The following is a 23434-nucleotide window of genomic DNA, read 5'->3' as shown; positions in this document are numbered from 1 at the left end:
CAGTAATGCAGCTTTGAGTTGCAATTCTCATGTTTCATTTACAGGTTTTTTAAATTAAGTTTGATTTGAATTAAATGTAATTTAATTTTATTTAATTATATTATATTATATTATATTATATTATATTTTATTTAGTTATTTATTTAGTATATGATTTGTACAAAAAAATCATTAAAGCCTGCATTAGAACTATAATTTTTGACTTTAAAATACCTCATAAACACTGGGCAATATTTATTATTCTTTAATTTCTTAAGTATGTATATACATATATATATATATATATATATATATATTATCTATCTTTTTAATAGAGTTATGCAAACAAGGTAATTTCCCATAATGGGATCAATTCTATTCTATTCTACTCTATTCTATGTTAGAAAAATATGTAACATTGTTTGAGTAGAAGCTAAAGGTTTTTTGGAGTGATGATTTTTGTCATTTGTAACAAAGAAAACTAAATTTTATTTGTTGCATAACATGGTTTAAAACAGGCTAACAGGTGACAGCCACACATGTCAGATGCCAATCTATTATATTTCAACATTGTTTTGGGTATTGGTAGTTGAAGGTCCAAATGGAGGAGATCTAAAACTCAATTTAATAGCAACACTAAAACATGATGAAAAGCAAAACATTTACTAAAATATGAAAATAGATTTTAAGAAAGATAGACTGGTTGACATTGCGTTCTGGACCAGGTTTCATGCTGGCATGAAAACATTCATGTACAGATAAAAACACACATCCAGTAGCTATAAAGATAAGATTTTCCACTTGATGCTGAGGATACTTACCGTTTTATACATGAGAGTTTTTATGAGAGCAATACCACAACACTCTGATTATATATATATTTTTATTGGAAAGTGTTTGTATGTACAAAGTGACTTTTCTGTTTTATATTTGAAGGTTTGCAAGTGTGCCAAGTTTGGTGGAGTAAATTAACCCACATGCACAAAGATTCATTTACTAAAGTGTGTATGCAGATGAAGTAAGGACAGGGTGGGGGGGCTTTTTTTTAAACAAGGTTAAGGAGGGAACGGTCACTCCCACAGCTCAAAAAGAAACACGCACTGTCAGTCAGTGGAGAAACATTTGCTGAAGGGATCCTTGCAAAGATCTGCACTCAAAAGGCTCCACAGACAAAGAAAGAAGAGATTTACAGATTTTTTTTTGCTGAATCTGTCAAACATAGAAGGATGGAAAGAATAGACCTGTCACCAGGGAAGTACTCTGTGCACAGGGATGTCCTCGATGAGTTGGGACTGGAGGAAGTGGCTCAAAAAAGGATGTGGTCCACCAAACCGACTGTGGGGGAAAAAGTGAAGGAGTCCCTGAGGTAAAATCCAGGAAATATTCAGTATAAAGTCTAATTTGATGATATTTAAAGTCATATAGCTTATCCTTTTTGAATTTCCGTTAACAATTTCCTTTTCAATGTGCACTTTTCATGTCAACACAGAAGGAAACTTGAGTATCAGTGTGCTGGTTTTATCCATGTTTACAGATAAATGTGCAGCAGGTGGTAAAACTCACAAGTTTCACTCGCCTCTTTAGTGATAAGACAAATATATTGAAATGTGTCGTGACATCAACAAACCACATTTATCATGCAGTCTTTTGTATTATGGGTTCAAATCACCAGTTTCCATAACCACAAAAGTCTGATAACTGTGTATAATGGTTTATCCAATCAAATTTCATTCAGGTTATTTTTTGAGGTTTAAAATGTTCTATTTGGTCATATTTTTTTTACATTTTGTCATGTGTTGTTAAAAGGATCATCATCTATAGCAGGAGTCCCCAAATGTTTTCTTGTGAGGGCCACAGAACTGTATTCTTCTCTGGAGTAGGTCGGTTTTAGGCTAACAGAAAAAGTGTAACAACCACAGCCTACACATAAACATTTATGGTTTTTCCAGAATGCCCCACTTTAAATAAATAAAAAAATCTGTAATCTTCACAGAAAAAAATAAAACAAAAATATTTTAAAAATTAAACCAATAAATAGTTTGTTCTCTCCCGTGATAGTTCAGACTCCAGAAGGGTGGAATAAAAAGTCACATTCTATGTGGGTCCCAATTGGCAAGATTGAAGAAAAAGAAAAAAAAGTGTCTCTGATAGTATTTGGAATGTGAAGGAGGGCCAGATCCAGCCCACAGGACGCGGTTTGGGGACTATTAGTCCATAAAATAATTGTTTGCCTTTTTTTTTGTAAAAGAGTCACACAAATCTAACACAGAAGTAATCAAATTAATCAGGAGAAAACTGGATTTATCAGAACATAAATGCCATGCTCAAATGGACCAATGTCAGGCTATGATATCTACATGATCACTTCAATAATCTGATTACTCAAGATATCAGACACATTCATGTTGTGCTCTCAATTAGAAAATGGTTGTGTTGCTTCTGCAGGTGTTCGGTGCCGACGCTGAAGCACAGACTCCTGACCTGGATTCCAGTTCTCAGCTGGCTGCCTAAATACTCCTTCAGAGAAAATATCTTAGGAGACATAGTGTCCGGCTGCAGCGTGGGCATCATGCACCTTCCCCAGGGTTTGTACCTCTGAATCCTCAAATGTTTGCAGAACTTTCAAGCACAGTTCAGTGTTTTTAGGATTCCATTTCCTCTTTAAGTACAAGAAGAGTTCCCACATCTTGTCAAAAACAACACCAACACATTTCCTGTATGTTGTGTTTATGGTTAATATCTGAGTTTTCATTTCTCCAGGTATGGCGTACGCTCTTCTGGCTTCGTTACGCCCCATCTACGGCCTTTATACTTCTCTTTTCCCCGTGCTCATCTATGTGATCTTTGGTACTTCCAGACACATCTCTATTGGTGAGTGGGAACATCTCAGTGGAGCACACACGTCTATACGTATAGTACTCAGGATCTTTGTGTTTCGTTCCTCCAGGTACTTTCGCTGTGATCAGCATCATGGTTGGGAGCGTGACAGAACGGATGGCACCAGACGAGGCTTTTATTTTTAATGGAACCAATAATTCACTAACTGTAGACCTTGATGCTAGAGATGCATACAGAGTGCAGATAGCATGCTCTGTCACACTCCTGAGTGGACTCTTTCAGGTGTGTGAATAATCACACTCATCGCTGTACTTGTTTTCCTTTTTTCTAATTGTAAGCTTTCCTTGAAAAGATTCTTTTAGGTGTTGTGAGGTTTGGTTTCGTGGCCACCTACCTGTCAGAACCACTCGTTCGGGCCTACACCACGGGAGCTGCGTGTCACGTGTGCGTCTCTCAGCTCAAATACCTGTTTGGAGTGAAGCCGGCTCGCTTCACAGGCCCGCTCTCACTCATTTATGTGAGTATGCTGCCATCAGTTTGACTGAAGGAGATTTCACTTACAAACAGAATAGCTGGAATCTGTTTCCTCTTTTGACAACAATTGTGTTTCCTATTTACTGATGAAATGATGAAAAGGAGACACTTTTACCCAGTTTGTCCTTATTGGAAATGTCAGAATTTGTACTTATGGGTCGCTTAATTAGTTGTCAACAGAAAAACAGATGTTACATTCAAACTGTTACTTAGTACTTGAGTAGTTTTCATGCAAACAGAATGTCTGGTTAGTTCAGCCGGTTGAGCCGATGACCCATGCATGAAGGTTGAAAGTCCTCACTGCTGTTAGTTCACATTTAAATTTCTCCGTCTGTCCACTTATTTTATCTCTGTCAAAAATAAAGGCCATCCACGAAAAAAAAAGATACATTTTAGCTCCTACAAAAAAAACAATTGAGATATAAGGTGTTAAAAAAGGATGTCAGACTTCTTGCTCGTCCTGCTCTTTTTTAAATGTTTGAGTGAAGCTCAACAGAAAATGATGATGGGGTTGCAACATCAAAGCTGGAAACTCAAAGAAGCTGAATAACTCAATAAAGAAGGCTGGCTCTGTGCGGGGGTGTCTGGGAGCTCTGGAGCTGGATTGCAGAGAAAAATGTTGCATAAAGGGCATACATAATGAAAAACCCTCTGCACAAGGTTCTGATAAAGTGACAGTATTATCAGACGGAGACTTTTCAGGCCTGCTGCCTGTTACGGGAAAATCACTCTTACCCACAAGCAAACATTAACCGTTCATAGACTGACAGTTTGGGAGTAATGAAACACTTCTTAACTGAATTTAGACTAACGATTCAGAGTGACAGTGCAGATTGAGAATAAGAAAAGTTGTCAACAGGAAGATCTGTGCTAATGTTTAAGCCTGTAAATCACACTTTGCACTCGGGCCCTTCCACTCCTTTACACGTTCTGACTCAATTTTAGCATGGTGCCTTTAATGTTTAACATTTACGTGCAGTTTTCCATGTGTCACACATGCTCACAGGTGGGCCACCTAAAAAATGAAAGTGAATGTGGATTACAATCTGTTATTATAATATTTTAGGCATACTCTTGCATAAAAAAACAAGCGAATCATCATGCAGTGGGCTGCAACTAATTCACATCTCAAGTAGAGCCACAACTAACCATAAATTGGTCCCAAATGAAAAAGTAATTGTGCATTTTACAGTAAAAAAAATGACAGGGTTATACTCCAGTTGCTGAAGAACAGCTAAAAGAGACATTTTTTGTTGCATACTTGACAATCAAGGAAGTCGTGTTTTTGTTCTTTCAAAACCTGTTTTTTTCACTATTTCTTCTCCCCTTTCTAGACTGTTGTGGACATATGCCGACTGCTGCCTCAGACTAAAGTGCCAGAGCTGGTCGTCAGCTTGGTGGCGCTGGCTGTTCTCATTGTGGTCAAAGAAATCAATGCGTGCTACAGTAAAAAGCTTCCAATGCCCATTCCTATAGAGCTCATAGTGGTGAGTCCTCCTCTAATATTGGTTTCTTTCTTTTTTTATATCAACTCAAAGAGCCACATCTTAACAATTCTTACGTATATTAAACAAAAAAGAAAAATTAACATTTTTTTATGTATTTGATGTGTTAGAGCAGTAATGTAATATTATTTAATGTGTTCCATGAATTTGCTCTTTGCTTCCTTTTCAATCAAATAATTCAATGTATTTCAAGCAGTGTCTGGGATTCTGCTTTCAGCAGGATTCGAAGAAGACAAGGAGTTCTGCAGAAATTCTGGAACTAGCACATATAGATGTCAAATATTTGCCTCCATGAATGCAGACGTTCATGAAACTGAGCAGAGATTCATGCCTCTGGTCATGAGTGTTTTCATTCGGGTCCACCAGAGGGCACAACAGTAAAAACCACCAGCAGATTGTTGTGGATTCAGCTTAGAGGAGATATTTGTGTGCAAAAGATACAGTTCAACCAATGTTTTGCACTGAAATAACACTGCTTTTAATAACAGGTTATTGGAGCCACAACCATCGCTCACTTCTGTGGACTGAGGGAGGACTACCTCCTCGATGTAGTTGGAGAGATTCCAAGTGGGTAAGTTGCTATAAATGTGGTGAAAGAAGAAAAAACTGTTTGAATTAATTAAGATCTCTTATTCATTAGCTAGAAAAAACAAGTCAATGCTAAGAAAATGTTATTCCCATTTACAGTGTGTGGAGCAAAAGTTTTGTGAAAATACATGTTTTAAACCTTTTAGAGATTATTTCTAAACTGACGGCAGGTTGTTGTTCAAATAAAAAGTGTTAATATGGATGTTTTTTCACCCATAATTCAAAGGAATATGGACTAACATAATGTTATTAACTTTTTTGGTAATTCTTTGTGTTTCTGTGCATAAGAAATAAAACCTAAACTGTCCGTCCTTCTCTGATGTGCCAGGCTTAAGGCTCCTCGGACTCCAGAAATCACATTTTTCTCGCAGATAATAGGGGACGCCATTGCCATGGCTATCGTATCGTATGCCATCACCATTTCACTGGGCAAAACATTTGGTCTCAAGTATGGTTACAAGGTGGACAGCAACCAGGTGAGGTACACAATTGTGATGCTATTTCTCATGTCTAATATTAACCCAGACTGCACTTTCACCACGAAAAGTGACTGATCAAGCCTCACTTTGACAGCTTTTTGTAGTTAAATTGCTTAAAAATTGGTAAAACTACATCACTTCTAAATTAAATCTGAGTGAAATCTGTTCTCTGCATTTGATTCCTCCCCTGTGGGAGTGGTGAGCTGCAGACACATGAACCCTCTGGTGGTTTAACCCCCAAATCAACCCTTTGTTTCTTAATATCAAGCAGAAAGGCTCTGGCCTCCATTTTTAGTCTTTGGTATGACTTGACCTGGATTTGAACTCATGACCTTCCAGTCTCAGGGAGGACACTCCACCACACGGCCACTGAGCTTCTAAACATTGACTAACAATTAGAAAAATATTCAGAAAAATTGAGATTACCTTTTAAAAAATAAAAGCTTGATTATAATCATTTTAAAATGGTTATTATACAAATTATGTTGCAGATTTATGGATGTCAGAGTTATTTATCTTAAAGTAACTTTTTATGCAACAAAAAAAAAATTCATAAAAAAAGTTGACTCAAGCAAGACTAAACAAGTTGAGCCTGTTTTTATTCTTTTTCTTCTGATCATTTTCAAAGACAAACAAAAACTAATTAGTTTTGTTATCTAGAGGCTTGATAACTTTAATTGTTTGATCCGACCATGAATACATTGATAAGTATGGTGCTGTCATGACAATCAAGATGTTGTAGAAAAATACTAATCAGTGTTAAAGTTGAGATTCTTAGCTTAAGTGAATATTAACATGTTGTTGCTTTTTTTAATCTTCCAGGAGCTGGTTGCTTTGGGTTTAAGTAACTCAGTTGGAAGCTTTTTCCAGTGCTACGCTGTGACGGCCTCATTGTCTCGAAGCCTTGTCCAGGAGAGCACAGGCGGCAAGACACAAGTAAAAACCAATGCAAATAAGATTAAAAATCACAAATACTGAGGTTTAGAAAGCACATTTGGAGAGCAGTCTGTTTTAGATTACCAATTGTGTTGCATCACCTGAATTGAACCCCTAATTTGACCTTTTATTTGAACATTTGTTGTTTTTCCAGGTTGCTGGTGTGATCTCATCTCTCCTAGTGCTTGTCATGGTTATTAAAATGGGTTCCCTCTTTGAAGATCTTCCAAAGGTGTCCCTTTGTGCACAATCCTCTACTATCTGTCATTTTTTTAAAAAAATGAGTGTTTGTCTTAATTTTGTGCATTTCCTCCCTCAGGCTGTCCTGTCAACAATAGTGTTTGTGAATTTAAAAGGCATGTTTAGGCAGTTCAAGGATGTGCCTCTTCTGTGGAAAACAGATAAAGTTGACTTGGTGAGACTCAAACACAGCAGCCGTCCTGCACACGTCGATGTTTTGTTGACGCCCTGCTGTGTGTCGTGCAGCTCGTGTGGCTGGTCACCTTCATAAGCACCGTCCTCTTAAACCTGGACTTGGGTCTGGCGGTGTCTGTCGGCTTTTCCATGCTCACCTTCATCTTCAAGACACAGCTGTGAGTGCACACACTCCGATGTCAGTGTTTCTGTTAAACCAACATGTCGCCTCTGCCTTTCAGACCTCACTACTCCATCTTAGGCAACGTTCCCGGCACTGACCTCTACCTGGACACAGAGGCCTATAAACAGGTACTAATGTTGCTCTCTCATTTCCATATAGCTAAAGGCTGCACCTTTGTTGATGTGGATAAAACCTGTGGTTTGCAAATGCTTTTCATGGGAATACAATTAATAGTAGTTTAGTTTTTATTAAATAAAATTGATAACCTTATAATTTACAAAAAGATTTGCCAAAAAACATTTTATTGTGGATTTTATCTGCCTTATTTCCACAGTCCTTTTTATAAGAACATGTGATTTTTAAAAATATATAATTGAAAATTATGCTTGCACTGACCTATTTAGACAATACATTAGTCCCAATACCAAAAAGTGGTTATTATTTGTTAAAATATATTTTAAAAAATGATCATTAATATTTTAATTTTACATCTGGATTTTTTTTTTTTTTTGCAGGCTAAAGAGATTCCAGGAATTAAAATCTTCCGTTCAGCTGCAACCATCTGCTTCACCAACGCTGAGCTGTTTTTGGAGGCCTTTCAGGAGAAAGTGTGTATAAGTGTGCCCATTGATGGGTGATGTAATCTTTGACTGTTGTTTATAGCACTCCTAATTGCTTTAATTATATCTGCTTGACTTTCTCTCCTGTATCCTTTTTTTGTGCAGAGTGGGGTTGACGTCAGGAAGCTGCAGATGGAAAAGAAGAAACGTGCAAAGCAGGAAAAGATGGCTAAAAAAGAGGTAAAAATTTCAAATTAATTTATTAATTTCACATTTCACATTTTCTGATTATTGTTTCCACATTTTACCAGAAAGATGCACTCGATTATTTCTCCAATTCCACAAACTCCTTCAAAGTTCCCAAGCCGAATAAGGAGAAGAACCTAAGTAAAGATGTGGCTATCTTCCTCACCAACGCATCTTCAAATGGCCACGTGAACAGCGCTTATCAATACGACACGACAATATCCGAGACAGACTCAGGTTGCCATGGTGAAGACAGCCTCACCCACGATTCACATAAAGATGAAAAGGTTGGGGGGACCTGCAAGGCCGTCACTCACAGCATCATCCTGGACATTTCCACTACTGGCTTTGTGGACACGGTTACAGTGAAGATGCTAAAAAATGTATGTTGAAATAGTTCACAAAATCATCAGAAAAAGCAAATAAGTGATTTGTCTGACAGGTGCTGAGGATGAAGTCCAAATTACAAGGAAGTTTTTCTTTCAGATTTTCGGGGATTTTGCAGATGTTGATTTGGACATTTATTTAGCTGGCTGCCAAGGTAAGCAAATGAAATGAAGATGTCAGTTTGTGTCGTTTTCTTTCACGTTTTACATGAAAGTTTTTTATTTTTATTTTACTCTCCATGTGACTCTGATTGGAAACCTGTCAGCTTGCGTAGTGGAGCAGCTGGAAAAAGCAGCCTTCTTTGAATCGATTCCAAAGAGCAGGCTGTTTGTCTCCGTTCATGACGCAGTCCTCCACATCCTGGGGAAGCTGGGGCAAACTAAAATCGTTCTTGTAAGTGATCAAAAAAATCTTTGCATTTCTTTAGATACCTATTATATTTCCATGCTCTCATCCTAATTTTGCTCTACAGGATGATTGCGACACTCAAATGTGACCAGCAGGAGTCGCTTTGCTTCAGACCAGCCAATCTTTCTTCCCCCTTTCTTTTCTTTGCTGGTTGCCAATGTCTCCTCCCCCTTTTTTTTTTCTTCTGCTGAGGGAGAAGGCCCAGCCTTGACATGGCGGACTGTTGCTATGGAGACACAGGGAGCAGTTGCTATGGCAACGGGCTTTTTATGATATGGCCTAATGAGATGGCCAGCAATACGTCATTGCAGCTCTCGCTCTGTGGTGCGCGTGAGGCAGCGAAAAGGGTGGGGGTTGAGTGGGAGAATGCATCCCTGCACTAATAGACGTCTGTATTTATAGCACCTCAGAGAGTCGAGTGCAAGTCTGAGGGGGGGCGCATATTTTCACGTTAAGCAGCACCTATGACTGTGTCTTTTGGTCAGTTTAATTCCAAATCTTCCCTACAGAGGAATAAAATCTGTTCTTTACTGTATTTAACTGTGACCTTCACCTCCGGTTACAGCTTTCAGGTCCGTGTCACCCTACAAACTGCTCCGGAGCTCTGCAGGATTCAGTGGAATGACTGATGTATTTATTATGTTTTCAATGTTTCCTCAAACCTGAGCATGTACATAACCTGCACCCACGTCTGAACCGTCTGACATGAAGTTTTTTATTATTATTTTTAAACTATTAGAAGCTGAATAATACTCAGGAATGCATGACACTTTTAATTCTGCGTGCTTGAAGCATTTTTAATGTATATTTTCAAAACTATTTAAGTGTATAACCATCTTACAGCACGTTAAACTGGAATAAATTATAATCTTTATTTATGTTTTAATTTCCATGTAATTCTCTTGTTGACTTTGACCTTTTTTTAGGTGCTGAAAGTTATTCTGCATTCATGAGGTGTTGGAAGATTTGTTATTTTTCTGATGCTCATATGTGTTTTCCAAGCCAGACAGTCATTTTTTCTGATAATTCCAACAGCACATGAACGTAGCATTTCTCTAAGTTGGTATTTTCTCTGATGGACTTCAGTCCATTGGGGCAATTGGCACTGAAATGAGAGAAAATGCCAGTTTTGAAATAAATACTTCAAAATGTTCTATTTTAAAGTATGTATATTCATTTTCAATCAAAATGAAAGTTTGTTTAGACTCTAAAAGGTGGATTTTCTATAATGTCTGTGTAAGTTTCCAAATCACACATGAGCACATTAGAGAAATGATCTTCCATGACTCTGCGGAATATATTTCTGCTTGATAAATGTGCTGAAACTTTTGACTACATGTGATTAAACACATTTTTACAGTTTTTAAGAATAAAAAAACTGTAAATAAAGGTCTATAAAAACTCATTACACCCTTCTTCATATGGTTTATTGATTCTCTCTTTCCGCCCTCCACCCAGCCTCATGCTCATTACACGGTTCAGTCAGATGTTTCTCTTAGTGTGGAAATCATATCATTTATTCAACAGCCTACAATACACAGAATACTTAAGTTAGTTTATAATACAGAGCTGGAAGTGGCAATGCATTGACTCGTGATAGTATTTGTTTTTACAAATGGAAGCTTTTCATTTTTCACACCTAAACCAGAGAGGACAGTCGGCATTAGTTACAACTAAGTGATTGAGTGTCCCGCATCTGAAGGTACCGCCGTCGTCACTCAACACGCGCTCCTTGATGACACACACACATGCAGACGCACACGTAGACGCTACAAACACAAACACACAACTGTGGACTAAAGGCTGTAGATGTGAGGTCTTTCTTTTTAGAGGTTTAAGGATGAGTCAAATGTCAAACAAGTTTCCATCTTTTCAGAGGAAGAAAATGACCTGATGTTTGTGGCACCGATAACGCTGCGGAAACACTGACGAGAAGGCGCAAAAAGGAGGGAAGATTTTGCAAATACCGCAGACGTATCACAGCCACAGAACAAGACGAGACCGAACAGCACGAAGGCAGCGGACGGAAAGCAAGGGGGAACACTCTGAGGTGGAGAAGCGTAAACTGGCTGATGTTGCTGCAGGTGTGAGTTCTCCAGACTTTGGTCCATTTGTTCAGGGCTATTCCTGGTAAAATGTTTGGGTTTCTAGAGCTCTACAAAGCTGGGAGAGTGTGCATGCTTTTATTTATATGAGTAAGCTAAGCCTATCAGATCACACTTTCGAAAAGGAGCGTATTTTTGGTTCCTGCAGAGGGCAGCAGTTTGGCTTCAGTCTCTGGAGCCAGATACTCCAGGTGATGTCTGCCCCAGACTGGAGTGGTAAGATGTTGCCACCGCTGCAGAAAGAAAAGAGTAGTTTACAAGAAGTGTGACTACAAAAAAAAATCTATGGAGGAGCAAAAGCAGCACAACTGACCTCCCGCAGAGAACCTTTGCATCGCAGCAGTTTGTAGAGAACAGTGACAGGAATACAGAGCATAGAGGACAGAGCCAGCGCCCAGCCAAGGGCTTCACCCCACAGAGGGTAGGTGTACACTGCATTGTAGGTTAGAGGCTTGTAGTTCACCACATGGAAAAGGAACACTCCCTAAATTAAAAAAAAATTGTATTAGTCTTCTACCGTGTGGCAAAACTTACAAAAGAGCATACAAAGTGGGCCGTACCACGCAGACAAAAGGTGTGATGTAGGACCAGCACCACTTCATGTAGGGCAGGGGCTGATAGCCGATCATACGAGCCACATCGTCCATGAACCGGTCTGCGCCTGGAAGCACAAAGACGCCGCGAATGAGCATTGAATTATGCAGCACGCCACATTGATTGCAGCGTATAACGTACCATAGACCCACGCGATGACAACACACTCCCAGAAGGCCTGCCACAGGAGGGTGATGCCGCTGGCAGAGTAGTAGTCAAACAGCTGAAATACATACATCCCTCCCTGAGAAAAACAAAAACAGTGAGCCCAGTCAGCCTCAACACCATCCTGTTAATACTTTATGTGTGACCTGTTTGCAGCCGGAAATCTGCTTTCATTCTAGGTCATCTCTGACATTGGTTTCTATTTCAAATAACTGCTTTGCTCATTACATTTTTAAACAAATATTTACATTTCATTGAATTTGTGGCAGAAGAAACAACAATAATCCTCATCGTACCTCTGTTACCATTGACATGTCAATGAGGAAGCAGATGATGCAGCAGATAGCGGCAACAACCTCCCGTCTCATGTTGCTCAGAGCAGACTTTGGGGGTAACATGTCCATGATTCCTGTTATTAAACCTTCCACCCCTACAAACTGAACACAAAAAGAGGAAGACAAGATGCATGAAACCCCAACGTGTGGAAAAAAGAAAAAAGAGGCCCTTAAACTTTACTAAAGTATTAAATATGGAACAATACTCAGTTATTTGTTTTCCAGGTTTGAGGTTAGCTTCAAAATCAACTAGAAATGAATGAATACATTTTAAGTTTAAATAATATTAATTTGTTTAAGTATACTTGTTTGATAAGTAACTAAAAACTTTTTATTAACTGTCTGGGCATCACAAAGTTTTGCCTTTCAGGGTTATTTAAAAAGTTATGAACTATAAAACTATTTTTGGAATTGAATATTTTTAGACAATATGGCCATGGCAGGAAAAAAAAAAGACGGTCGCAGTGGAAACAAGAGAGTGATTTGGAGAGCAGGAGTAAATGAATGGATGTGAAAGTAGAATGATGTCCATTGTGTGAATCGGACAGACGGTCTTTGACGAAACCTTGGGCTACTGAACAGTAACTGTAGGCGATGGGAAGAGTGCAAAGAAACACTAAAACTAGTTGTGATTATTTTGTAAAACAATTTTCAGACAAAAAGGAAACAGATTTGTGTATTATAAAGGTGAAAATGGATATGGGACCACAAGATGCTGAAATATATGAGTGTATTTAACGAGCCTTCTGAACTAAAATCTTTAGCATTCATTTACCTGGCTGTCTAGGCCTAAGATGAGCAGCATGAAGAAGAACAAAGCTGCCCACACTGGTGCCAGAGGCATCAGAGTCACGGCCTTCGGGTAGGCGATGAAGGCCAGGCCAGGACCTGAACAGTAAAAAGTCAAAAACATTCTTCTCATTATAAAAGCAACCGCTGTGAATCGCGGGTGGTAAACCGATGAAGTCGTCCTCGTACCACTTTCAGCCACCTTGCTGATGTCCACTCCTTGTTCCGCAGCCATGAATCCCAGCACAGAAAACACCACAAAGCCAGCAAAGAAACTGGTTCCACTGTTTATGAGAGCCAGCACAAACGCATCCCTGCAGAGAAAGGGAAAACATGTACTGTAAGACTCATGTAACATGAGAATCATGTAAAGTGCTGAAGTCAAACACGGGCGCAGGAGATGGGCTCGGATGGGAAACCGGGGATCAATATCAATCTCTGAAAGCTGCAGCTGTCCGTTTGGTTGACACAAAGAAGGGAGCATGCTGCACACACCCACCATCCAGTCAACATGTACTTTTTTATGGGGAAACTTGGCTTTTTACATGATGTAAACATATATTTAACTGCTGCCAGTAAAACAGTGTTTTGGCCTGAACTCCATATGAACGCAGCTCAAACTTGATCCACAATTCCTGGATAAAAAACTAAAAATGTTTGAATGTATTAGTGAGGAATGCCAGTATGTTTAGACAAGTTTCACTGGCAACACGTATTAAGACTCCAGGCCGCCTTGAGGAATGAATAAACAGTGGTCGCGTTGGTTATTTTAGCACTTTTACGTGGCTGTAATCATGAGCAACCTCCTTTCACTAAAAGTGTCAAACAGACACACTCTGTCTAAATCTGCTCTCACAGGAATGTGTCTGAATGTGGAAACTCAAAACAGGACTTGAAGTTTTAAAAAAAGCTGGGTATTAAATAAGGTCATCAAAACATAAAGAAGTAAATAAAAAAAGCTGCCAACTGTTTAGATATAAACGTTTGATTGCTGTTGGGCACAACTGGAATAAAAAAAACTAAAGTATAACTTGTAATTTTTAATAAAACAATCACAAAAACTGACTTTTAAAGATAATGGGTTAACATGAAAGAAAAAATGCAATTACATGATAGATAGTTTGAAAATGAACTGTTATGGCTTCATCATCCTTTCATTAAATAAAACCTTGTTTTGGGTTCAGGCAAATCTTTAAGTACTTAGTCAATAATAAGGTCTCTTCCACATACTTGGACAATTGCTAGGATTTCTGAAAGCAAAGATTACAAAACTACTTCAGAGGAAGGAAAGGAAAACTTTCAGGTCGCTGAGGAGTGAAGTTCTTAAAAAACGTTTTAAAATAATTTTTTTTCCAAGTAAAATGAAGTTATACTCATATTGACACTTCCAATAAAGAAGGCAGCAAAGGCTTTCAACTGTTTATCCAGAACCAGTCCTCGAACTCCTGGAAGATTATTCATAAAACGCACGATGACTCATAAAGTGTTTGCTGAAGGATCGTCAGCAGATCATGGCTGCATAACTGAAACGTTGCATTTGACTAAGGCATAAAAAGTACGGAAACAGTGTGCATTGGATGAGCAGCGTGAACAGGAACACGTCATGCGGCCTAATCTATACCAGAATTCGTGCAGTCGCTGAGTTCAACATAAACTCCGACATACACCAGAGCATTTATGAGAAGAATGTGTGGCCATCTGCGCAACAGCTTAAACGAGCGTAAAGTGGGTCATACAGCAGAACTTGATTTCAGGCTCACCAGTAAATGCATTACGGAATAAATCAAAGTATTGCTCAGTCTGAGTCCAGACGGGAAGGTGATTAAATCAATATGTTGGGACCTGAAGCGCACCACTGTAAAAACAGTGACCTTCGATGACGCCATTCTGGTAGGAACAAAAGTTCTTTGAGATTTAAAAAGCCAGCAACGCATAATCCACGATTCATCTCTCATAAAACGTATCCTCATTTTTGTTTTTAATGTCTCCAAACATGTATTTGTGTATAAAGTACACCCTTCGACTTGAATCTGCAGGATTCATTAAAGCAGTGACTTCGTATTGATGTTGATCTCTTTCCACCGGCGGCCATGTTTGATTTAGTTCTGCAAATGAACTCACTGGTAACAGTTGTTATGGAAGCGGTTGTAGCTGCCCAGAGCAGTGAGGGCACCAAGTCCGATGGCATAGGAGAAGAAAATCTGAGTGCCGGCATCAATCCACACCTAACAAAACAGGAGAGCTTTTTCACAAACTTTTCATTTAAATCTCTAATGATTTCCCAGAATGCACTGCTTTCGGGAAATGTGAATTGATATTCAAAACGTTGTTTGTAAAAGTCAAACCTGTGCTTCTCCAAGCTTAGACCAGTCTGGTTTTAGGTAGTAAACGATGCCATCCAAAGCTCCTGGCAGAGTGACTCCGTGGGCCAAAAGAACCACCAAAACCACGTAAGGAAACAGAGCTGTGAAGTACACAACCTGAGAAAAGAAAGAAATAAAAAAATCAAGTATATTTCTAAAAAATGTGGCTAATATTTGGAATGCTTTCCTGAGATGGACAGAAGCTTTCCTGCAAATATGTTCAATCATAGCTGTCATTAAGGCAAGGATTTTTGGAAGATCTTTTAAGAGAACAAACAGTGTTTGTCAAAATATACAGGAAAAAAACCCAAAGAGGAATGTGACAAAACTGTAAAATTGATGTTTTATAAGTATAGTAATAAAAATTACTTTCTATTTGTTTGGAACTACAGTAAACAGGAGGAGAAAAGCCCCTTTCTAAGTTTGTAATCAGCTTATAGCTAGCTGGTTAAATCTACTTTTCTACTTTCTGTCTGAGCTTTAACTGTTCTGGAGACGCAAGAACAAAAACAGACATTTCTATGTATTACAACATCACTCTCTTGGGTTTTTTTGTGAAAACTCTCGTATGATTGCTATTTATTTCCTTTGGTCGTTGAATGTGAAGTATTACATAATAAAAAAGTTCAACATAAATGGGCAAACATTCCGAAAAGAAGTAAATTGTGGTTTTATTGTTTAATTCGCTTGAGTCCAGATGGTGATTTACTAAAGCTGATTTGTAGTCAGAGGTTGCAAATTCTTCAACGTTTGCTCATGCAATGCCTTACCCTTACACAGCAGAATGCACAAACAGCTATACATGCTAATCTGTATTACATAAGCCCAAAGACTAGCATGTGACATATCCCAGTGTTTTTAAAAATAGTGCAACAAGAAAAACAAATACCTTCCCTGTCGATTTAACTCCTTTCCACATGCAGAAGTAAACCATGACCCAGGTGACTATGAGACAGAGTACCAGCTCATAGCTTATCACGCCAGGCTCATGCAGTCCTCCAGACAGGCGAAGAACTTTACGTCTAGATGGAAGCAAAACAGATGTGTCTATTAGAACGCATTTAATGACAAACTACAATAAAATAAATACATAAATCTTGAGTGAGATGAAAGTGTCAATGGGAAGGTGGGAAAAATGCACAACGCAAAAGGTAACATACTCCCAGAACTCGATCACTGGGGAACGCATGCCGTCAGCCTCCATGCAGCTGCCATTGAGGAGGTGCTGGGAAGAGGACTGGTTCAGCACGGACATGGCAGACAGAACATTAGAGGGGGTGGCAGCAGATGACGCAGAGGTCTCAGCAGAGCTGGAGTTATGGCAGGCGCGCCGGAAGTCTTGTGTGCAGTTAGGGGTGTTCCAGGGGTGTCCACAGGTGGCCCAGGGCAGTGGGCTGGTGAAAGAGTGGAAGAGAAAGTAGAGGCCCCACACTAGGATCATGATGTAGTAAGTGTTACAGAAGAACACTATCACCATTGAGGCCAGGCCCAGACCTGACAGAGAGAGGGACTCGTGTGAAATTCAAGCGCAAGCTGTTGTTCTAAGTCAGACATCTGCTCCAGACGACTAGCCCTCCCTGAAACGGAGGGATGGATACCTTTAAAGAGAGGTGCAATGTTCCAGGCAGAGACCCCTCCCTGCTTCATGAACTGGCCCAGCGCGATCTCCAGGAAGAAGACCGGGATGCCTCCGATGAACACGATCAGCAAGTAAGGGATCAGGAAAACCCCTAAAACATCCCAAAACACACAGATCATCTCACATCACAGCACTTTTAATACTGATAAGAAATCGAAACTATGAATCAAAAGAAGGGAGGCTTCACGAACTTAGAGATAGCTTTCACTTAGAAGATTCTTTCATGAAGTTATTACACATAAAACATTAGAAAAACAACAATTTAACTTTAACTCCAATAAAATATAATTCATGTGAAAGCTTTTTTTAAATAAATGTTTGTGAGGACTAACCTCCGTGTGACTTATAATCTTAATAGAACATATGGAGTCAATCAAGAGAAGGAGGATCAACAACAGGGAAAAGAGTAAATCCCAAGGAGGAACAAAGGTGAGATCAGGAAATTCCTTTAGGGAGGTAACGCCGTTGTATTCCGTTTCCCACATTTATCATCTGTCAAATTGAAAGCTAACAAATAAGTATTAGATGAAGATAATAGAAACTTTGGCCCATTTTAATATTCTGTAAATTTCTTTTGTTTTAAACAGTTTTGCCTTTTGGATCTTTATCCAGATGCAGAAACTCTCTAACACACATTTATACCTAACATTGGACCCCTTCAAAACAAAAAGGACTCGGTTTTATGAATTCCATAACTGAGTGATGCCACTATGGTGCGCAGTAGGGAGTGAGTCACATGACTAGCTGTGACGCAGAGCAGAAAGGGGGCCAGAAAAAAAAAAGGAGGGAAAGACGGATAGATTTCCAGCAGAGGGAAGAAACTGGGACAACCCGGTTGTAGAGGAGCTCGGGCAAATAAAAGTGGCAATGCTGAGCCATTGATCTTGTGCTCTGCAACTGCTCTGCAGCATTGAAAAATTCACGTCTTAATCAGCTTGTCATTCTTTATGTCGTTTCTCTGAGAGCGGAGGGCTGTTGCCATATAAGGAAGCATTTCTCAGTGAGTGTGGGTGAAAGAGAAAGAGGGGTGGGAAAGCAGGACAGACGGCAAAATAAAAGAGAAAGAAGACGGGATGAAAAGCGTGCGCCAGCATCTAAGCCCTGGCATAACTGCAGTCTGAACTTAAAAGACTCCTCTAAAGTGAGATACAGATAAACAGATGAGGTCTGCAGGAAATAACATTAACACGTCTTAAGTGGAGGAGTTGGTTTCAGTAACAAGCAGGTGTCACCGCGCTCTTATCTGATGGCTTTTGCAGTTACAAGGTGTACCGTGGGTTGGTCAAGGGCATAAATGCTGCAGCGTGGAAGTACGTGCTGACGCCGAGGGGAGGAAGGGACGGGTACAGTCACAGGACGGTCATTGTGCGACATATCCAAATGCCTCCTTATCAGGACAGGAGGGGGGGGTAAGAGGGAGTGCACCTCTGTGTGTCTCATGAGTGCTGGCAAGCGCACAGGGGGTGGACTGTGTGAGGCAGGCCCATTGTTATTTGATACTAGAAGGTGGGTATCGGAGCACTGATCACAAGACGCATACACGAGGGAAAGGGAGGGCCAGATTGAAACACACAAACATATACTGTTTGATTTTGACTGAACATGTTATTACAGAGTGTAAAGTGGGTGGAGCTCTGATAAAAAAGTAAAAAAAAAAAAATCAAGGATAAAAGCTGAAGCAAGGTGAGGTTATTAATGGACAAGTTGACCTAGACTGAGAAAGGAGACATAATACAAGTCAAATCTTGCACGCCCTGAGAATGAAAGGAAAGTTACAGGGCAACTAGTCCTCCTGAGCCCCTCTGTGAGGCAAAGGGCAACTGCACTAAATAAAGAGAACCATGAGGGGAAACATGTTCAGAGTTGCTCATGAGTGGCTTTAGATACAGCTTGATCACATTACATGCATTATTAACTTTTTAAATACAGAAATGTTATATCCTATCTACAAGAGAGGACTCGTCTATTGAAAATATACCAATTTAAATAGGCGAAAACAGCTTTTAATCTTGATTTTTATGTCTTACTGAGAACTCGTCTGCTAATCAGCACTTCCAATCAGACTTCTTTCTTTACGATTTCAGTAGTAAACGCCAGATTTCCATGTAAACCCGCTCGCTAACAGACACCAGACAGCGATTTGGCGGGGCATCAAAGTGAAGTCACCTGCACTCTGAAATCTGTAAAGCTGTTACAGTGGCAGATAACAGACCAGGTGACCCAAAAGATTACATAACCACGCTCACGTACATCCGATGTGTTAAATTGCATCATTATGTTTGCAGATGACACCCATATTAATGCAAAGGTTAAATATAAATATATATATCAAGTGAATACTGACCACAACCCTAACAATTGTTTCTGTTAGTAAAAGCTGCTGATAACTCAATAGTAGTCAGGAGCGAAGTGCACTTTACAGTCAAACGTAGTAAAAATCCTTGTGAGACAGCAGGTCTAGTATCTATAAAAAAATTTGACTAAAATCAGTACTTTGACTTTGCAAATTGAGCAAATTTAGTTTTATTTTTGCAGCTCTACAGTTCCTGAGTGCGTCAGAACAGCGTCATATCAGCTGATCCATGCTTTAGTCATCAGAAAAAACTTCTAAAATACTTTGGTGCACAGAAGGGATAATGGTCAAGTCAGTGACTAAAAGATTTTAAGTTCTTGACAAACAGAAATCGTCACATTTCTGCCCGTGTTTGACAGCGGACGTTTTTGCTGCAATGTGGAGGGTCGTTTGTGCCAAACATGGAGCTGAGCATTAATGCCAAACATCTCCATGGAGGCTTCTTCTGTCCAAAGGAGATTGTTCTTAAAGTCTTGTGGTTTGTTTCGGATAAACCTCAGTTGTGCTTCCGTGCTCTTTTCTATACGGCAGAGGCTTTCTGCAGGCAGTTCTTCATATTAAGCCTCACTTGTTCATTCTTCCACTAATCTTGCAGCCAGAAGTTCAGTGAGGCCTGTAGGGTCTGAGATGATTAAAAAGCAACAATTGCTTCACTAAGGTCATTGCCAAATTCTATTTTTCTCTTGGCATTAAGTTAACAGACAACTAAATGCTTCAACTCAGAAAACTACAGTAAATAAAGTGGTGCAGTGGTGAGATATTACAGGATTTTACTTTTTTCTCTCTAATAGAAAGAATCAATACAATAAGAGGATTTTTATAACAAGAAAAACTACAGAATATAATTTTAGGCACATTTTCTTATTAAATTTAGCTTGAAAATGTGTCTGATTTATATATAGGTGTGCAATTTTGCTTTAACTGGTGACATAAATGTTGATTGTTGAGTTGCACAGGTGTGAGTATGTTCATGAGGAAAACACAGGTGGCACTGACTGTAGAGTAAGCAACTCTGCTGCAAGGCCTGCATTTTCCATACACCAGCAGATGATCCTGCAGTTATGATGATTATAATAACACCCCCTTTATCACTTCAGTTTATATTATTCAGAGGAACAATTTATCTCATGTATGAAAACATGTACCACACTGAAGCAGAATAGTTGTAGGAGCATCTTAATGGAACAATTCCTAATAATAAAAAATATTTTTCAATGAAATTGAAATTCAACAGAAAGAATTATGAATTTGGTTAAATTAAAGTCAAAATAAAAGAAAATGCACATTTTAGGAGGGCTTTATTGTGCATCAAATTCACAAATGACTCGAATCATTTATGGGGTTTATATTTCTGGCTGCTTATTGAACAGAAAAATTGTGCTGAAGTCACATTTTCAACTAATCATTTTTTCTTTTTTTTAATAAGAGGAACAAAATAATATATTCTATATGAATAGCCTGATAAGAACCTTAACATTTCCTAAGAATAAATAATGGATATGGCAATTGTGTGAGTGTTTGCGCTGCATTTTTATCATCATCTTAATTATCACATGCTGCAAGGCCAAGATGGAAGCACATAAACATGAATCCATAAAGAAAAAAACTCCTGAAGAAGACTGGAAAGTTTATGAAATGAAATAAAAAGAAAACGCTAACGCCCCCAGATGAAGTCTAGCTAGCTTTTTTTTTTTTTGAATCAACCTTGTATAACAATGAATTCACGTCATCTATCTAAAAATAGAAAATAACAACAGAGTTACAAAGTGGTGTTGAAGCTCACCTCCTCCGTTCTTATAGCAAAGGTAAGGAAACCGCCACACGTTGCCCAGACCGACAGCAAAACCCACACAGGACATGATGAAGTCCATCTGTCGGGTCCAGGTGACTCTCTCCTCTGCTGGTCCGGAAACAGCCCCATTTCCAGTTGCAGCTGCGGCCTCATCCTGCGTGTGCGGTGGACCGGTACCACCGGCCTCAACGCACCCTGGGCCCACACCGGGTACAGGCACCAAGGGACGGGCAGCCCCGCCGCCCTCTTCCTCGGACAGGGCCCCCGCCTCCAGCTGTGAGAGACTGATTTCACCTGCAGGGTAACCGAAAGGTTAAATTAGAGAGAAGGCAAAACTGATCATCCACATCAGAATATTGATCCATTGATTCATTCTAACAACTGCATCTTCCTGTTAGGAGTCTACACGAACCCAGTCGGTTTCATGGTAGAGGTAGGTCACTCCGGACATGTCACAGAGCCCCACAGATAGGCAAACAACCGCATGAGATCAATCCTGATAACAGAACTGAAATCAGAAAGTTGCTTTGACCTAAACTGCACAAAAAAGTACCAGCAGGGATTTCAGCCAACACTTCTCTAACAAAAAATCTGTTTTATGATACATTGTGTGTGTGTACACAATGTCCTTGATCAGAGTGAAAACACAATCGGGCGCCTTTTTAATCGTTGAAAATTTGTCAACATATAAAGAAAAATGTCAATTATGAAATAGATCCATATTAGTACTGCTTTTTTGTGTGCACAAACTACCCACTTTGTGTTGTCAAACACCATCCCCACTGATTCCGCCCTCCATGTTCCTTCCCCGTCATCATCTCACACTGTGATTTGTGGGCTGCAGTACACCAACACCACAGATTTGCAATGAAGGTGTGTATCAATTCTCAAAGTTTGGTTTTCTCTAATACAGATCACAAAAACACTCAAGTGAATTCAGCATCCTGCAACTTTCCATGATTTTAGTATCTTTTTTTTTTTTAATATAAACAACAAAGCATATTAATCCAAATCAAAGCAGAAAAACTGATTTATCCTGCAATTTAGAGACAATTTCTTTCAAATATCTGAAATTCAAGGGATTTTCATAAACACCATCCGTCCATATAGATGTGTGGTGCAAATATTACGCAAGTGGGATAAGCCTGAAAAGCCTAATTACCTGAGAACACACGAACAGGGGGATTTATTTTATAATTTTATAAATGTGTGCCTTCTGCAGGACTACATAAGCTTTTAGTTTATTTATTTGATTTTTCCCTCTGTAATATCTGATAGTACATGCACTATGTAATATTAATAAAGGTTTGGTTGACGGCAGCTGCTGTAAAGCCCGTTTGAATAATGTAAAAAGTGTCGTAAATAAGTGATTTAGCTAACAATTAAATCAATAAATTCATTAAAAGTCAATAAATTCAACTCACCTCTTCTGTCCTCTTCCAACTCGGGTGACATTTTGTTGGGTGACGGCACAAAAAGTTAGTATTTACAAATAAATTTGCCTGTTTTTGGTGTATTTAGGAATGCCTGACTAAAAATAATAATTAAAAAAAAGGTTTTAAAAAATAAAAATAAGGGCAGCCGGTAGACAGAGGTGCAGCCACAATATACAAAGCTCAAGTTGTTTCTCTGATTTTTTTTCTTTAGAGTTTGTTGTTTCTTCTTTTAAGATATTATTAACTCAGTTTATTTTTTTTTTTTGGTGAGAATCAGCTCAGCCAAGAGACGGAAAATGCCACAAAGCGCCGCGGTCGATTCAGCCGTTGACAGAGGGGATTCAAAAGCAGTCGACGAAGCACTTGAATGTAAGCCTGAAGAATCTCATGGATAACAGTTAAATGAAAATGATGCTACGCTTTAAAGAAAAAAAAGATGATTTTTCTGATAATTGGATTCAAAGGCTCTGTCAGAAGTCCATGGTCCTGCGACGAGCACAACACGCTTCGACGGTCGACGTACGTGATCCTCTCTGATCAACCGCCCGCTCTGTCGCCGACGCTCCCCCCGCCTCCTTCTGCTGCCGTGCGATCTGATTGGCTGAGAGCAGCTCAGTGCGGTGCGCACAGCATCAGCAGCATCACTCACTGGAAATGAGAAGTCACAATGGTGGGTTTATTACTGCGTGTGCGCCCTTGACCTGAAATAATTGCTGCTAGATGAGATGTCTGGTGACGGCTGATGGTGCTTTGTTTATCTGTCCAGGCGCCAGAGAAGTTTACAGGGACATCGGTGAAAGAAGCA

The 23434-nt window shown here is 39.3% G+C and overlaps 2 protein-coding genes across 3 annotated transcripts; one reads left to right on the top strand and one right to left on the bottom strand.

The window, feature by feature from the left end:
• Positions 1–699: 699 nt before the first annotated feature.
• On the top strand, positions 700–9932 carry si:ch211-117c9.2 (solute carrier family 26 member 6). Its single transcript, XM_024294140.2, has 19 exons — positions 700–1345; positions 2425–2564; positions 2740–2850; positions 2927–3099; positions 3170–3334; positions 4686–4838; positions 5345–5427; positions 5773–5920; positions 6746–6859; positions 7014–7091; positions 7179–7274; positions 7346–7452; positions 7516–7585; positions 7973–8065; positions 8183–8257; positions 8329–8646; positions 8750–8804; positions 8916–9043; positions 9123–9932. The coding sequence occupies exons 1-19, from the start codon at positions 1206–1208 to the stop codon at positions 9144–9146; spliced, it is 2271 nt and encodes a 756-aa protein (XP_024149908.1). The 5' UTR covers positions 700–1205; the 3' UTR covers positions 9147–9932.
• Positions 9933–10466: 534 nt separating this feature from the next.
• Positions 10467–23155, bottom strand: si:ch211-117c9.5 (sodium- and chloride-dependent creatine transporter 1). 2 transcript variants are annotated; one of them, XM_024294142.2, is made up of 15 exons: positions 22618–22756; positions 21606–21689; positions 21185–21487; positions 17008–17139; positions 16570–16903; positions 16299–16431; positions 15392–15526; positions 15168–15271; positions 13236–13360; positions 13033–13145; positions 12219–12359; positions 11899–12001; positions 11724–11824; positions 11477–11647; positions 10467–11396 (listed from the first exon to the last, which is right to left on the bottom strand). In XM_024294142.2, exons 3-15 carry the CDS (start codon positions 21270–21272, stop codon positions 11268–11270), a joined length of 1809 nt encoding a protein of 602 aa, XP_024149910.1. In that variant the 5' UTR covers positions 21273–21487; positions 21606–21689; positions 22618–22756; the 3' UTR covers positions 10467–11267. The 2 variants fall into 2 exon arrangements, with proteins under 2 accessions (XP_024149910.1, XP_024149909.1); XM_024294141.2 differs by lacking the exon at positions 21606–21689 and having other exon boundaries at positions 22618–23155.
• Between the last annotated feature and the right edge of the window lie 279 nt (positions 23156–23434).

This window comes from Oryzias melastigma, linkage group LG7 (assembly GCF_002922805.2).
Source record: "Oryzias melastigma strain HK-1 linkage group LG7, ASM292280v2, whole genome shotgun sequence".
NCBI classification, from domain to species: Eukaryota; Metazoa; Chordata; class Actinopteri; order Beloniformes; family Adrianichthyidae; genus Oryzias; species Oryzias melastigma.
The sequence above is the reverse complement of the archived record's forward strand: the minus strand, read 5'-3'. Positions and strand labels throughout refer to the sequence as shown.

What these genes read in the sequence shown, in the direction of transcription:
- si:ch211-117c9.2 (XM_024294140.2), top strand. Translation starts at nt 1,206, where the DNA reads ATGGAAAGAATAGACCTGTCACCAGGGAAGTACTCTGTGCACAGGGAT. An exon ending in TTCATCTTCAAGACACAGCT is followed by an intron (nt 7,453 to 7,515) that starts GTGAGTGCACAC and finishes TCTGCCTTTCAG; the next exon opens with ACCTCACTACTCCATCTTAG. An exon ending in TGGAGGCCTTTCAGGAGAAA is followed by an intron (nt 8,066 to 8,182) that starts GTGTGTATAAGT and finishes TTTTTTGTGCAG; the next exon opens with AGTGGGGTTGACGTCAGGAA.
- si:ch211-117c9.5 (XM_024294141.2), bottom strand. Translation starts at nt 22,648, where the DNA reads ATGTCACCCGAGTTGGAAGAGGACAGAAGAG. An exon ending in TTGCTATAAGAACGGAGGAG is followed by an intron (nt 17,140 to 21,184) that starts GTGAGCTTCAAC and finishes GGGATGTTTTAG; the next exon opens with GGGTTTTCCTGATCCCTTAC. An exon ending in CCAGTGATCGAGTTCTGGGA is followed by an intron (nt 16,432 to 16,569) that starts GTATGTTACCTT and finishes GCTTCCATCTAG; the next exon opens with ACGTAAAGTTCTTCGCCTGT.